The following is a 13,916-nucleotide window of genomic DNA, read 5'->3' as shown; positions in this document are numbered from 1 at the left end:
TTAATCGATTCTTCCTGCTCAAGAGCTTCTCTCTCCCTGTGGCGTTACGGTCTCCAAATCCGAGCATGAGCACTGGAGACGCCACCATAGCCTGGCATTCAACCCTATCGACTTCTATTACCGAAAGTAACCGACGGCAATTGATTCAGCCCTTTTGTGCCTCTGGTGCTCGAACCTATTCAGCCTTGGAGTGGTTAATTTGTGCTTTGTGTTTGAGTGGGTAATCTTGGCCCCGCAGATTGGCAGGAGGAGCGCCGCCAGACAGGAGGAACGACAATTGACTAACCACGTAAACTCTTGAACAGTCCCTAAACTCTCTAACATTTGGCCAGAGTCGTAGGGAAAATTAGGTCTAAAGTCGTAATTCATCTTCCGCCTATCCATGTGCGTAGATGAATTTCTCAAGTCTTGTTGGCGTGGATCAAGTCCTATTATAAGAATATGTCTTTCAAAAAAAATATATTGGCACCTAAAACGAATAAGAAATATTTACATGGCCCCATTTCCTCGAATGACTGAAATCACGATCAACTTCAGGTCAGTCTAGACAGGAAGGACAACCTTCACACCCATATACTCTCGTTGATGCATGATTTTGCCATCGACAATTGTCTGGTGTGCACCAACCCGGTTATGAACTGTATCCGTGGGGTCTGTACATGTAGCAATTTGAATCTCTCTCCATTGCTTGTTGGTTGGAACAAGACGACCTTCATCAGTGAGTCTCTTGAATTCCTTGTAGACACCTTGTTCTTCGACGCAGCCCTCTCGTTGGATAAGGGGGGATTCTAGGTGCGATGTCAGAAAACGATTGTAGTTGTTATTTGTTGCTATTTCTTACCTGTGGCGGGCGTCATGCGCAGATCTCCAACAGAGCTGTTGAAAAGAACCAGTGACAGGCGCTCCTCATTCAACTGGTCAACGGGCGGCTTGAAGACTCGATGACGAGTAGCCTTGAAGTGACCACCCGAGACGATCTCCAGAGTATCGCCAATGTTGATCACCAGTGCGCCCGGTTTGTAAGGGACATAATACCACTGCTCATCACGGCCCCAAATTTGCAGGCAGGAGATAGGGACGGAAAAGAGGAGTGTGGTCAGTCCAAAGTCGGTGTGACCGTGCATTCGCAGGCCCTTGGATGCCTCTTGTGTCTCCTTCTTCACTGGCCGGAACAGAGCATGACGGAAGTAGCCTTCACCGGTAGGACTACCGTGTGACTGGACGTTATCCCAGAGGTAATCATCTGGCAGCTCGAGGACTCGAGAAAATAGAGTGAGTAGGCGTCGGTTCACCGACTTGGTAAGGTAGTTTGCGAAAGCTTCGATCTCGTCCATGAAAGGGTGTAGGCATGTGGGGACGCGGTTTTCGATCTCTTCCCAGTCAGCTGTGTACCAGTTGAACTGTTCGATTCCATCAGCGGCACCACGGTGGCGCTAAAATATTCAAAAGATCGTGTATCAGTATATATTCAGCTTATAATTCGATACACCGTGATTTCTTACCTTGAAGCCGAACGGGTGCTTATATCCCGACCATTTACCGCTGTCAGGCTCAAACAGGAGGCGTTGTTTGTCCTCCTCACTGATATTCTTGTATAGATATTGCGCAAGGGAAAACTGACGGTGAAGCTATTTAAATTCAATGATGTGAGCTTTCCAGAGATTTCGCCATGGATTTTGACTCTAATTTTCTCGTACCTGCTCAAGTGAAACACCATAGTTCTCCAAAAATAAGAATCCGTCGTCCCGAATAGCAACCTTGACCTGCTGAATAAGATTCTCGACAACGGCAGGGTCCTCCGAGTCCAGCAATGAAAGGTCAATAGACTTGAGCTGAGCAAAGTTGTGCTTCTCTTGAGTGACAGGGGGAGGAACCCATCCTGGGACAAAGGGCTTGCCCGGGAGGTCAATAGAAGGTGGATTAAATGGAGCTGAGCGTGCCATGATGAATTGTAATTGTATTCAAATTGATGTTTGACTTTGTGTTGATTGAGAGGCCAGTGCCCGATTGGCGCTGAGTGTTATATAACTTTGGTCGAAGCGTGGGCTGACAGCCAATACTACTTGAAGTCGATAAGATGTTGCACATTTGTCGGAGACGGCTGTATCATGTTCCAATAGATCTTGTCATTCGCGACGATTAATGCAGAGGAGCGCCGCAAAGATCCTTATTTGGGACATGGTAATCCGCTGTTAACTCTACGGAGTACCATATTCTGGATGCTCCTCTGGGGCAAACTCAGTGCTCCAATTCTTCTGGATGATACCACCACTCCATCGACTCCTCCGTAGTCCCATAGGGCTCCTCTTTTCAAGCTGAGTTGGCATTATCGGATGTGATAGCTCGTGGATCCATCTGATACTTATGGGAGGAGCTCCTCCCAAGTGGGGCTGACTAGATAACAGCGGCTCGGCACTGGCTGAGACAAGCGGCCGTAACTTGTATTATTATCCAACAGCTGTTTTCCGAGCTCCTCCATTGCAAGGCTTTGAGCTTAATTTGGGGCGATTGGTGAGGGGTTCTTATCTGAGATGGTTTGAAATGGGCGAGGGGCATATCGACGATTTAAATCGCAATCTTCAGGAAGGAATTTATTTCAACATCTACATACTTTTTATCGCCTTCTACCCTGTCTGCGTTTGAGAAGTTTTTACAGAAATCCACATCTACCACTCAAAATGTCGCGCCAACTTATTTCGAACGAGAAGTTCCCCCCTAAGCCTCACAACTGTCAGTTCACCCTCAAAAGCATGTCTTAGACAATCGGCTAATTTAAGGATTTTTGTGCCTTGCAGCCCCTGCCACCAAGATCCCCGGCCTCGTCTTCTGTGCTGGTCAAACAGCAACTGGAGAGATTAAACAAGCTACGGTATGTCTAAAGATTTTCCACTTCGATGGAAAACGCACTAATTCAATCCTTGCTTCAAACAGAGAACTGTTCTCCAGAACTTGAAAGAAGTTCTCGAGCTGTCCGGCTCCTCTCTCGAGCAGGTCGTCAAGTACAACGTCTACCTTGCCGACATGAAGGACTTCGCCGCCATGAACGAAGTTTACATTGATTTCTTGCCTCAGCCCATGCCTTCGCGCTCATGCCTCCAGGCCGTTCCCCCTGGTGAGGGAACTGTGATCGAGATTGAGTGCATTGCTCAAGTTTAGGGGATGATATGTTATGAATCAATAAAAAATAGAAGCACAAAACGTGAAAATAATTTTTGTATACTTTCTCCTTTTTCTGGCCATATATACTCACAATGGCCACTTAGGCCAGCTCCAGACGAATGATCCGGTCTGCTTGGACTTCGGAAAGTAATCTACCGTATCAAATCAAGATACTAACTGATCGGTCGAAAGATCAGACTCGGGGGTTGCAACCAGCATTTCTACCACTTTTGCATATTGTATTCTTCGGACTCTCCAGGTCACATATATAGTCTTACCTGCTGTAGATATCGTTCTTTATATGAGTTAGATCCGTCTAGTGAAAAGCTTTTATCGTTTTAGCCATAGATTGCCTCGTGAGCTTCCTAGCCTTGACTTGTCGCCAAAGAAATTCCAGGAATGCGAGTTGGATACTAAACGAGAGCTATCTGCAACGAAAGACGAAAAACTCTAGAAATCATTGTTCTGACAATTTGATCCGCTCCACCTTATGCTTTATTTGAAATGTTTGGATTTTTTAAGCCCGTCGATACAGTAAATGCAAGCGCCATCTAAGTACAGTAATCTTTTAAAAGAAAAATCGTTCCAACATGCGGCCAATTCCATCGCTATGAGCGAGCAACCTCAAGCTCCGCAATATACCAGTTCTGAATTGCCTTGGTATCTCCAGTCATCGACACCATATCATACCTCTTTCGTCCCTCCTTGCTCGCTGCTCCGTCGTTCGTCATACGGCCACACCACTTGCCATGCTTCTTCGCGGCAGCAATGATCTTATCAATGGCAGCGACGAATTCCGGCTCATCTCCACGAGCGGGAGTGTAACCAAGAAGGGACTGGGCAAGGTCATTTGGCCCAATGAAAAGGAGATCGACACCAGGAACGGCGGCGATCTCATCCACGTTCTCGACACCAGCTTTCGTCTCAATCTGGAGCATCGTGATGATGGTCTCGTTGGCACTTTTCATATACTCGGGTGTTGTCAAACCGTGGCCAATGGCAGGGAATGCCGAGCCTTGACCACGAACACCCTGTGGTGGGAACTTGGAGGATGCAACGACCTGCCGTGCTTCCTCGGCATTGTTGATTTGGGGGACCATAATGCCATGGGCTCCGGTATCCAAGGCGCGCTTGAGGATGTCGTGAGCGGGGCCTCGAATTCGGATGACAGGTGAAACTCCGAGTGAAGCAATTGCAGCCACTGAGTTATGCATCGCATCATCGCCAATGTGACCGTGTTCTGCGTCTACCACGATGCCATCGAGACCGGTCAAAGCGACGATCTGGGCCATTCTCACGGAGGGGATAGCCATAAAGGTTAAAACTGGGAATTCGCCGGCCTTGAGCTTATTCAGAAGCCTCAATCGAGGGTTCTCGATTTTAGTCGTTTGAGGTGTGGCGTAGTCCATTGTCTTGGTCATCGTGGCGTTGTGTTGAAAAGGTGAGAAGAGATGGAGATGGAGATGGAGATTATTCTGTTAATTGGAGAAATCTTGAGACAGAGATATAGATTGCCCGGATGCTAGAAGGCTATCGGCTACTTATCACCGTGAACTACGCTAAATCACTCTATAGCATTGAAACTATGCCTTGCTGACCCAAGTTGTTCTGCATGCATCAGTTAGGTTTCGTCGTCCTTCCATACTAGAAAGACTCCGCCCGCGGGAGGAGCCCCGCTCCGACTGGGAGGCGAGCTCCTCCCAAACGATCTCACCTCCGCTCCGCCGTTAGCTCCTCCCAACTTGAAATCCATGCCTCCCACGCCCCATGTACCCCGGATTTCTATCAAACAGTCGGCTGTCTGGGGAAATTGATCGTCATTGGTTCGATAATGCTTGTTTATGCGCTCCTCCTCCCTCTTATCGCTAATCTTCATGATGGGTCCACTTTGCGTCGACGAATCAATGAGTCACGATCCTTTGTAAAGAAGCATTGACCATTAGTCGGCTGATACCTGAGATACCGGAGTCGTCAGAAGGACAGTCTGGAGAGATAGAGCTCCGGCTCTTATTATACAGGCCTTCCTTTGGGGAGCCCTTTCTCAGGGCCTTGATCGTCAGTCTAATTGCGAAGACTTGGTCTTTTCTCTTTTCATCAAATTTCTTTTACTACAATGGAGGTCAAGAAAGACCCAGCATATACTGTTGATGATGATAATGTATCATCTGCAGAGGGCCAACTCGATGTCACCAGCGCAGCGTATCGTCGACTTCCTCAGTCCCTTCGGGGTTTGGGCGAAGACGAGATTGCCCAGCTCAACAAGAAGATTGTCCGCAAGATCGATCTCCTCGTCCTTCCTACCATCGGTATTCTCTATATCCTCAACTATATCGACCGGCAGAATCTTGCCTCTGCAAAGCTCCAGGGAATTACCGATGACCTAAAGATGACCACCGAAGAGTTTGCAACTGCTGTTAGCATTCTGTTCGTGGGCTACCTGCCTTTCCAGGTCCCCAGCAACCTGCTCATCACGAAGATCTCTCGTCCGGGAATGTACATTTGTGCTGCTGTAGCCCTCTGGGGCTGTATCTCAGCTGCGACAGCTGCTGTCCAGAGCTATGGGCAACTTCTCGCCGTCCGAGCCATTCTCGGAGCAGCCGAAGCCGTGTTCTTCCCTGGCGCTATCTATTACCTGTCCGCCTGGTACACGAAAGTGGAGCTTGGAAAGCGCATTGCTGGGTTATATATTGCCCAACAGGTGGGTAATGCCTTTGGTGGCCTCTTCGCTGCAGCAATCCTGCAGCTCGACGGCGTTCACGGTATTCGCGGCTGGCGATGGCTGTTCATCATTGAAGGGAGTGCCACCGTTGGAATTGGCGTTGTGTGTGCCTGTATCATGCCAGAGTTCCCGCACAACAGTCGTATTCTTTCTCCAGAAGAGCGTTCCCTGGCTGTTTGGCGCATTGAGTCCGAAGCCGGAGCAGCTGAGGGCACCGAGAAAGAGAGTGTTCTCCGAGGATTCGCCAAAGCCTTGTCTGACCCGAAGCTAATCCTCCTGATCCTCTGCAACATGCTGTCTCAAGTCCAAGGGTCCATTGCCAATTATTTCCCTACCCTGGTGGCCTCTTTGAACTTCTCCCACACCGTCAGCTTGCTCTTGACCGCACCACCGTACATCCTCGCTGGTGCCGTCTATTATGGAATCATGTACTATTCCGATCGCAAGAACACCGTCTACCCGATTATTCTGATTTGCATCGCGATATCCGTCACTATGTACATCATCCCAATGGCCACGATGAACGTGGGCGCACGATACTTCTCGATGGTCATGCTACCCTTTGCCTCTGTGGGACCTCAGCTCCTCCTTTACAAGACCATCAACCTTCATCTTGCGCGTCCTATCTCCAAACGTGCCGCTGCCTCTGCCCTGGTCAATGCCATTGGAGGCACGTCGAACATCTGGGCTTCGTATCTTTATTACTCGTCGCCACACTTCTATGCAGCCTTTGGGACTCTCATGGCCTCTGCACTTTTGCTGGGAGTGACCATAACTGTCTATCGCTGGCTGGTTCTGCGTGAGAACAAGCGCTTGGACTCCGGTGATCCTGATCAGATTGCCAAGGCCATCAAGGGTGGTGTGACTGAGGAGATGGTGCAACTCAACTGGCGCTATGAAATGTACTAAAGAGATTCTGAAATTTGGTGGTTGGAATGCCCTCTTCATGTGCAATTCTTGTGTATTGTGAACGCTTTTTCTGGTTCTTGGGCTGCTTATCAATTATTGAATTAAACGTGAACCTCCTGTAGCTTTCCAATATAGTTCATCGTGATTAATATCGATTATGGGTCGGCATGGCCCTCTGCTTTCAATTGTGGTTACGTCTCCAAATGTGATCGAGTACTCTGGCTAGCGGGACAGCAAAGGCAGATGTTTTGCTTAGCTTGCAAGAAGTCCAGTTGTGGGGGTGCTGCTCTGAATTTGATGGTTGATGCTCAGTGTATAAATCTCTGGTTCCTCCGGGCTTGGGATATGTGAAACTATTCAATCTTTTTCGATAATGTTTCCGATCTATACTACCCTTACCGATGACAAGGTTATGTCGAGTGTCTATCGATGATGCAGAGTAGATAGATTCGGACTCATCTTGACTCACTCCCGACCGCGCTTGCAAGCGGGTCCGTGCATCCACGCTTGCCCGTTGTGAATGGTATTGGGTGGCATTTTAAATGCGAGCGATTCCCCCGACATCCAGAAGTTGTGATCATCAAAAACAAAGAAAAATGCTAGAAAACGACACAATTGACATACTAGGGTGCAGCCCCTTTCTGTATAAGTTGTACACTCAATTGTGCATCGTCTTTGCTGTATCCGAGCCAACATCCACTATCACCGACACCCTCCGAGATGGACTTGATAGGCTCGCAGAGGGGTTTCCATGGCTTGCTGGAAATGTCATCAACGAGGGCGCCGGCGAAGGAGTGACTGGCACCTACCGGATTGTGCCATCAGGAGAAAAGATCCCGTTGGTTGTCAAAGACCTTCGTGATGATCCATCTGCCCCGACGTTGGAGAGTCTTCGACAATCAAACTACCCCTGCACCATGCTTGATGAGAAGATCATCGCTCCATGTTTGACTCTCAATCTCCCTGGCAATACGATTGGGCTGGCTGCAAGTTCTGCGCCCGTCCTTGCCGTGCAGGCGACCTTCATTACTGGCGGCCTCATGCTCACGGTGGTGGGCCAACACAATGTCATGGATATGACGGGGCAAGGACACATCATCGACCTGCTGTCCAAGGCTTGTCACAATCAGCCTTTCACAGCAGAGGAGATTCGCATTGGCAACTTGGATCGGAGCAAATCTATCACCCTTCTGGACGACTCCTTCGACCCTGCCGTGGAACTCAAGCATCAGATGGTGAGGCCTCCACCACCTGGCAAGACAAATAGCGACACCACAACTCCACCCCCATCTACCTGGGCCTACGTGGCCTTTTCAGCAGCCTCGCTAGAGGCTCTCAAATCACAAGCTACCCAGACCAAAGACCCTTCCAGAGCTTTTGTCTCAACCGATGATACAGTTTGCGCTTTTGTCTGGAAATGCACAGCGCGGGCACGTCTGCACCGTCTCGATCCTGGGACCGGGTCTGCCTTCGCACGAGCAGTCGATGTCCGTGAACGTATGGGCATTCCCAGCACATATCTGGGCATGTTCCAGAACATGGCATACAATAAAGACACTCTGCAACATCTCGTGGAGCAACCATTGGGGGCAATTGCCTCTGAGCTTCGCCGGAAGCTGGATCCCAAGGTCGTAGACTTGGCCTATAAAACCCGCGCTCTCGCTACATTCCAAACTCGTTCGGAAGACAAGACGAAGACTTCTACTACGGCTTGTGTCGATACTTCGTCTGGAATTATGCTGAGCTCTTGGGCTAAAATCAATACTTTTGAGTTGGACTTTAATTTGGGGCTTGGCAAGCCGGAAGCTGTTCGCCGGCCGGCATTTGTCCCATTCGAGTCTTTGATCTATATTATGCCCAAAGCTCCGAATGGGGAGATAGCGGTTGAAATCTGTCTAAGGGATGAAGATTGGGAGCGGTTGAAGACTGACGAGGAGTGGGTGAGATATGCGTCTTATGTAGGCTAATCAAGCGCTTCGGATAGGATAGTAGCCATGCCATGAATGACGATTAGACATGTTCATAGCGAATATAGACAAAGTTGATGCATGCAATTGGAATGAAATATGGGCAGTCATGATAGTTGTAAACATCGTATACTTCTCAATCGAGTTCCGCTGATGGCAAGGGGCCGTTGCGGGGTGAGGTCATCTTCTCCGCATCCAGCCAGGCTTGTTCCGTGCATAAGCCCGTTCTCCATTCCTCCCCTCCTTCCTTCCTCTAATTCACTACTCCATCTGCCTTACTGCCTACTCTCTAGCTTGATCTTCTGTACAGTCTCTCACTTTGAAACCTTCGCTTCTATTGTCGTTATCATATCCTCCACAAAACCCAACGCCCACGCCGTCACAATCATGGGTGGAGAAGCTCCGCATCTTGCCCCCACCCCAGCCTCGCGATCGCTGCCCCAGCTAGCCGAGCGGCCAGTAGGCCAGCGCATCACCAAGATCTATACCGAAAGATTGCGCCAGCTCACAGCACATGGTCAATATGAAGGCCAAAACCTTGTCGCAAAATACTACGAAGCAGTCAGCTCCGACAGCGAGCATGTCAAGCTATCGGTCTACTCGGTACCAAACCTGGAACGCCCGACCTTCAAGGAGGCGACCTCCAACGATTTCAGACCAACCCATGTGGGAGAGTCATTCGGTCCTAGCTGGTCGACACATTGGTTCCGTATCCAGCTCACGGTTCCCTCTGAGATGCTTAAGAAGGAAAGGCTGGAGTTCCACTGGGATGCTAACAATGAAGGTCTGGTGTGGACAGAGGACGGACACCCTTTGCAGGGATTGACCGGTGGTGGAGAGCGAACTGAATGGATTATCCCTGACGCCTGGCGTGATGGGAAACAGCATACTTTCTATATCGAAATGGCCTGCAACGGCATGTTCGGTAACGCTCCAGGCGGCGATTCAATCCAGCCACCCAACCCAGACAAGTACTACCAGCTCAGCAAAGCGCAGATCGTTGCAGTCAACCTGGAGGCGCGGGCGCTCTACTACGATTTTTGGATTATCGGCGACGCCGCTCGTGAGTTCCCAGGCGACTCGTGGGAGGCGCACGAGGCTAATATGGTGGGTAATGCGATGATTGATGCTTTCATTGCTGGCAATGGAAGTCAAGAGTGCATCAAAGAGGCACGGAAAATTGGGCAAAAGTACCTTGGTGACAAGGTAGACTCTGCAGATGTCTATGCGCCGGACACAGACCCATATGTCTACGCGATTGGTCATTGCCACATTGACACTTGCTGGCTCTGGCCCTGGGCGGAGACCAAGCGCAAGGTTGCAAGATCATGGTCGAATCAGTGTGATTTGATGGAGCGGTATCCTGAGCATCGCTTCGTCGTCTCTCAGGCCCAGCAGTTCAAGTGGCTTAAACAGTACTACCCGTCTGTATTTGATCGAGTTAAGCGATGGGTGCGAAAAGGCCACTTCCAGCCTATCGGAGGTAGCTGGGTCGAGCATGATACCAACATGCCCAGTGGCGAGTCTCTTGTCCGCCAGTTCCTCTACGGACAACGCTTGTTCGAAAGCTACTTCGGCAAACGAGCCTCTACCTTCTGGTTGCCAGATACCTTTGGATACTCGACGCAGATCCCGCAGATTTGCCGCCTTGCCGGTATGAGTCGCTTCTTCACTCAGAAGTTGAGTTGGAACAATATCAACAACTTCCCGCACACAACCTTCCAATGGGTTGCACTCGATGGTAGCCAAGTGTTGTGCCACATGGCCCCGGCAGAGACGTATACCGCCGAGGCTCATTTCGGCGATCTTAAGCGCAGTGTCACTCAGCACAAGTCACTAGACAATGACAAGTCATCCTTGCTCGTCTTTGGCAAAGGAGACGGTGGCGGTGGTCCGACCTTCGAGCATCTGGAGAAATTGCGCCGATGCCGAGGCCTCAGCGACAAGATCGGTACTCTCCCAAAAGTCAAGATGGGCGAATCAGTGGATGATTTCTTTGAAAGGCTGGAAGCAAAAGCTGCCAATGGAACCGAGTTTGCGACCTGGTATGGTGAGTTGTACTTTGAACTGCACCGCGGTACATACACAACCCAGGCCAACAACAAGCGCAATAACCGCAAGTCGGAGTTCTTGCTGCGTGAGATTGAACTTTTAGCTACCTTGGCTACCATCCGTGGCTCAGACAAAAAGTACAAGTACCCTAAGGAGCAGATCGATGAGATGTGGGAGGGAACACTTCTTTGTCAGTTCCACGACTGCTTGCCGGGTAGCTCTATTGAGATGTGCTATGATGATTCCGACAAGCTCTACGCTGGGATCTTTGAGACTGGCCAGAAGCTGCGCAAAGAAGCTCTTGCGGCATTGGGGGTCACGGGCAGCACTGGCCTGGTCGCTCTGAATACTTTGCCTTGGCCTCGGTCAGAGGTTGTAAAGATTCCCGCACCCTTGGTCGCTTCCGATGGATCCAAGTATGCTCTTGTGAATGGCTCAACCGGTGTGATTGCATGCCAGCCAGTTGATTTCAAGACCACCACTAGGGTCACCGTGGCTGAGATTCAGCCGGGTGCATTCCGTTTGCAGAATGGCAAACTCAAGATTGACGTCCAAGATGGCGTTATCGTTTCTTTGTTCGATGTCGATGCTCAACGAGAGGTCATTCCCAAGGGTGGCAAGGCCGGCCAGATGGTTATCTTCGATGACAAGCCTCTTTACTGGCAAGCCTGGGATGTGGAGGTCTTCCATCTGGAATCGCGCAAGGAGCTCCCAGTTAGCAAGACAGTCATCGTCGAAGCTGACCACAACCGAGCCAGTGTTGTGACCGAAACAAGAATCAGTGACATGAGTTGGGTGAAAACTACTATCAGCCTTTCGGCATCTGTCTCCTCAGAGCCTTCCATGGTTGAATTCGAAAGCGAGGTTGAGTGGCATGAAACAATGAAGTTCCTCAAGGTTGAATTCCCTGTTGATGTGACGAATACCGAGGCATCTTACGAAAGTCAATATGGTATCGTTCGACGCCCGACTCACTACAACACAAGGTACGTTCTGGTCTCACAGTACCTTCACACAGATTCTCTGCTAACATACTCTTGCAGCTGGGATATGGCCAAATTCGAGGTCTGCTGCCACAAATGGGCCGATCTTTCTGAACACGGATACGGTGTCTCGATTCTTAACGACTCCAAGTACGGCTTCGCTACGTGCGGTAACTTGATGCGCCTCTCGCTGCTCCGTGCTCCCAAGGCCCCAGACGCCCATGCTGATATGGGCCGCCACCGCATCCGCTATGCCATCCTTCCTCACTCCGGTGGTCTTGATGCTCGCACTGTCCGTGCGGGCTATAATTTCAACCACCCGCTGGCCATCGAGCAGGGGAGCTCCCAGATTTCCCGATACAACGCCGCCTTCAAGGCTGTTTCCATCCAGGGCGGGTCATCCATTATCTTGGATGCTGTCAAGCGTGGCGAGGATGATGAAGACGTCTCTACTGGCGGCCTACCCTCTCGTCCTGGTAAGAGTGTGATCTTACGCGTTTACGAGTCCCTAGGCGGCAAGGCCCGCGGCACTATTCACAGCGCGTTGTCTGTCAAGCGAGTTTGGAAGTGCAACGTCCTCGAAGATGACGAGGAAGAATTGGAGATTCAAAAGACCAAGGAAGGGTCCATCACGGTGGACATCGAGGTCCGAGCGTTCGAAATTGCTACCTATCGACTCCAGCTGTGAGCCTTTCACCTTCTGCTTGTTTCTTTCAGGCTGTCGATTTGCTAGCCGTCAGCTATCGTTTATTGTTATGGAAATGCATATCTTGTCCTTTTATCAGAATTTGCAATCAAGTATTGTATGCAACGTATAAGTTCTCTCCAGAATCGTGATGTACATGATGTGTAATTGAGACGAACACCCCCCATTTTTATCAGCGCCTAGTCCTTCACTGGGTCAACTCCATGATATCAATAACCTCCCAAACTCCAAATTCAAACAATAAAAAAAAAAAAACAAGGATGCAAGCACAATCCTCTAATCTCGCCCGTAGCTGATCTTCAAACGTTTCACAGGCGGCTTGGAATCCGCATCATCTGAAAGATCATCGGTTTGGTTCTTGCCCTTGGTATTCTTCGAGCCACCACTAGCCTTCTTTTTATTCTTGGAAGAGCCACCACCACCGGCTTTGGATGCTGTCGTGGAGTCGCCGCCATTGCTCTTGTTTGAGGGTGCGTTCCCGCCGGCTGTGGAGGTCGGTGTTGCGGCGTGAGAGGGGGTGGTTTGTGCGGAGGATGGGCCGGGGGAATCCTATCAATGAGAGAAGAAACGACGTTAGTACCTTCCGACATTCTTTGTCTCTAGCCAGGGCCTGGTGTCGACATACCACCATATAGCTTGCCGAGCTCCGTGAGAAAACTCGGTCGGAGTCTGTGACTTGTGCCTTGCGTCGCGCGCCAACACCTGAGCCCAGACTTAGCCCGGACGCACCGAGACTGGACCCGCTCGATGAGCCCTTGATGTAGCTGTCGAAGCCTTTGATGATGTTGCCAGCCGTCGTTTCTTCGAGGTAGGTTTGCTCGAACCGAAAGATCTGGTCTTCGAGTTGGGCCTGCGGACGAAGAAAGTTAGCATATGCGAGATACAAACTGAATATCTAATCAATGGCAGGATGCAACTCGGCTCCAATGCGCCCATTCAATGTCCATTGCAAGGTTATGGAACCGCGGCTTTTCTGGTGCGACTTGCCGCGCGACGCGACTCACCATGCTTTTATCCATCAAGCGCTTCTTCTGTATCGTATCCCGCAGCTCACGCCGCAACTTCTCGTAGTATGGTAGTCCTCGATTCGCGGTATTCTGATCGCTAGGCGCATTCGAGGCCCCTGTGGTAACGCCATTCGTCGGTGCGGCCGGTGCGCCAGTCGCAGGCGTCGCGGCCTGGGCGGGAGCTGTGTCCACCATATCTGTGAGATGGAGGTTGTTTCACGGGACGGGTTGGGGAGGTTGAAAGAGCGTGTACAGGCGCGGAGTGGTGAAATTCGCGGCGTCGGAGGAGGGTCTGCAAGCTGCGGGATTGCGAGGCGGCCGAAGCTGGTGAGAGCCGCTTCTTATCGTTGTTTGCATCGTTTGCATGTCCACGCCATCACGCCTTTGTCATGTTGATCCCCTCGTGCCACTACA

The 13,916-nt window shown here is 50.4% G+C and overlaps 7 protein-coding genes across 7 annotated transcripts; 4 read left to right on the top strand and 3 right to left on the bottom strand.

The window, feature by feature from the left end:
• Positions 1-543: 543 nt before the first annotated feature.
• N7458_001250 (gibberellin 3-beta hydroxylase) lies at positions 544-1,943 on the bottom strand (the record flags this gene model as incomplete). Its single annotated transcript, XM_056904633.1, has 4 exons — positions 544-788; positions 842-1,433; positions 1,503-1,628; positions 1,698-1,943. The coding sequence occupies 4 exons, from the start codon at positions 1,941-1,943 to the stop codon at positions 544-546; spliced, it is 1,209 nt and encodes a 402-aa protein (XP_056768740.1).
• Positions 1,944-2,678: 735 nt separating this feature from the next.
• N7458_001249 (RidA family protein) lies at positions 2,679-3,156 on the top strand (the record flags this gene model as incomplete). Its single annotated transcript, XM_056904632.1, has 3 exons — positions 2,679-2,730; positions 2,796-2,869; positions 2,932-3,156. 3 exons carry the CDS (start codon positions 2,679-2,681, stop codon positions 3,154-3,156), a joined length of 351 nt encoding a protein of 116 aa, XP_056768739.1.
• A 611-nt stretch (positions 3,157-3,767) lies between these two features.
• N7458_001248 (HpcH/HpaI aldolase family protein) lies at positions 3,768-4,580 on the bottom strand (the record flags this gene model as incomplete). Its single annotated transcript, XM_056904631.1, has 1 exon — positions 3,768-4,580. The coding sequence occupies one exon, from the start codon at positions 4,578-4,580 to the stop codon at positions 3,768-3,770; it is 813 nt and encodes a 270-aa protein (XP_056768738.1).
• Positions 4,581-5,272: 692 nt separating this feature from the next.
• Positions 5,273-6,787, top strand: N7458_001247 (uncharacterized protein; the record flags this gene model as incomplete). Its single annotated transcript, XM_056904630.1, has 1 exon — positions 5,273-6,787. One exon carries the CDS (start codon positions 5,273-5,275, stop codon positions 6,785-6,787), a length of 1,515 nt encoding a protein of 504 aa, XP_056768737.1.
• Positions 6,788-7,383: 596 nt separating this feature from the next.
• Positions 7,384-8,754, top strand: fgaAT (fumigaclavine B O-acetyltransferase easN; the record flags this gene model as incomplete). Its single annotated transcript, XM_056904629.1, has 1 exon — positions 7,384-8,754. One exon carries the CDS (start codon positions 7,384-7,386, stop codon positions 8,752-8,754), a length of 1,371 nt encoding a protein of 456 aa, XP_056768736.1.
• Positions 8,755-9,141: 387 nt separating this feature from the next.
• ams1 (alpha-mannosidase) lies at positions 9,142-12,477 on the top strand (the record flags this gene model as incomplete). The annotated part of the gene is made up of 2 exons (XM_056904628.1): positions 9,142-11,792; positions 11,850-12,477. The coding sequence occupies 2 exons, from the start codon at positions 9,142-9,144 to the stop codon at positions 12,475-12,477; spliced, it is 3,279 nt and encodes a 1,092-aa protein (XP_056768735.1).
• Positions 12,478-12,771: 294 nt separating this feature from the next.
• N7458_001244 (chromatin modification-related protein EAF6/MEAF6) lies at positions 12,772-13,697 on the bottom strand (the record flags this gene model as incomplete). The annotated part of the gene is made up of 3 exons (XM_056904627.1): positions 12,772-13,044; positions 13,121-13,345; positions 13,500-13,697. 3 exons carry the CDS (start codon positions 13,695-13,697, stop codon positions 12,772-12,774), a joined length of 696 nt encoding a protein of 231 aa, XP_056768734.1.
• Between the last annotated feature and the right edge of the window lie 219 nt (positions 13,698-13,916).

This window comes from Penicillium daleae, assembly GCF_028827525.1.
Source record: "Penicillium daleae strain IBT 16125 chromosome Unknown utg000002l_segment0_segment0, whole genome shotgun sequence".
NCBI classification, from domain to species: domain Eukaryota; kingdom Fungi; phylum Ascomycota; class Eurotiomycetes; order Eurotiales; family Aspergillaceae; genus Penicillium; species Penicillium daleae.
The sequence above is the reverse complement of the archived record's forward strand: the minus strand, read 5'-3'. Positions and strand labels throughout refer to the sequence as shown.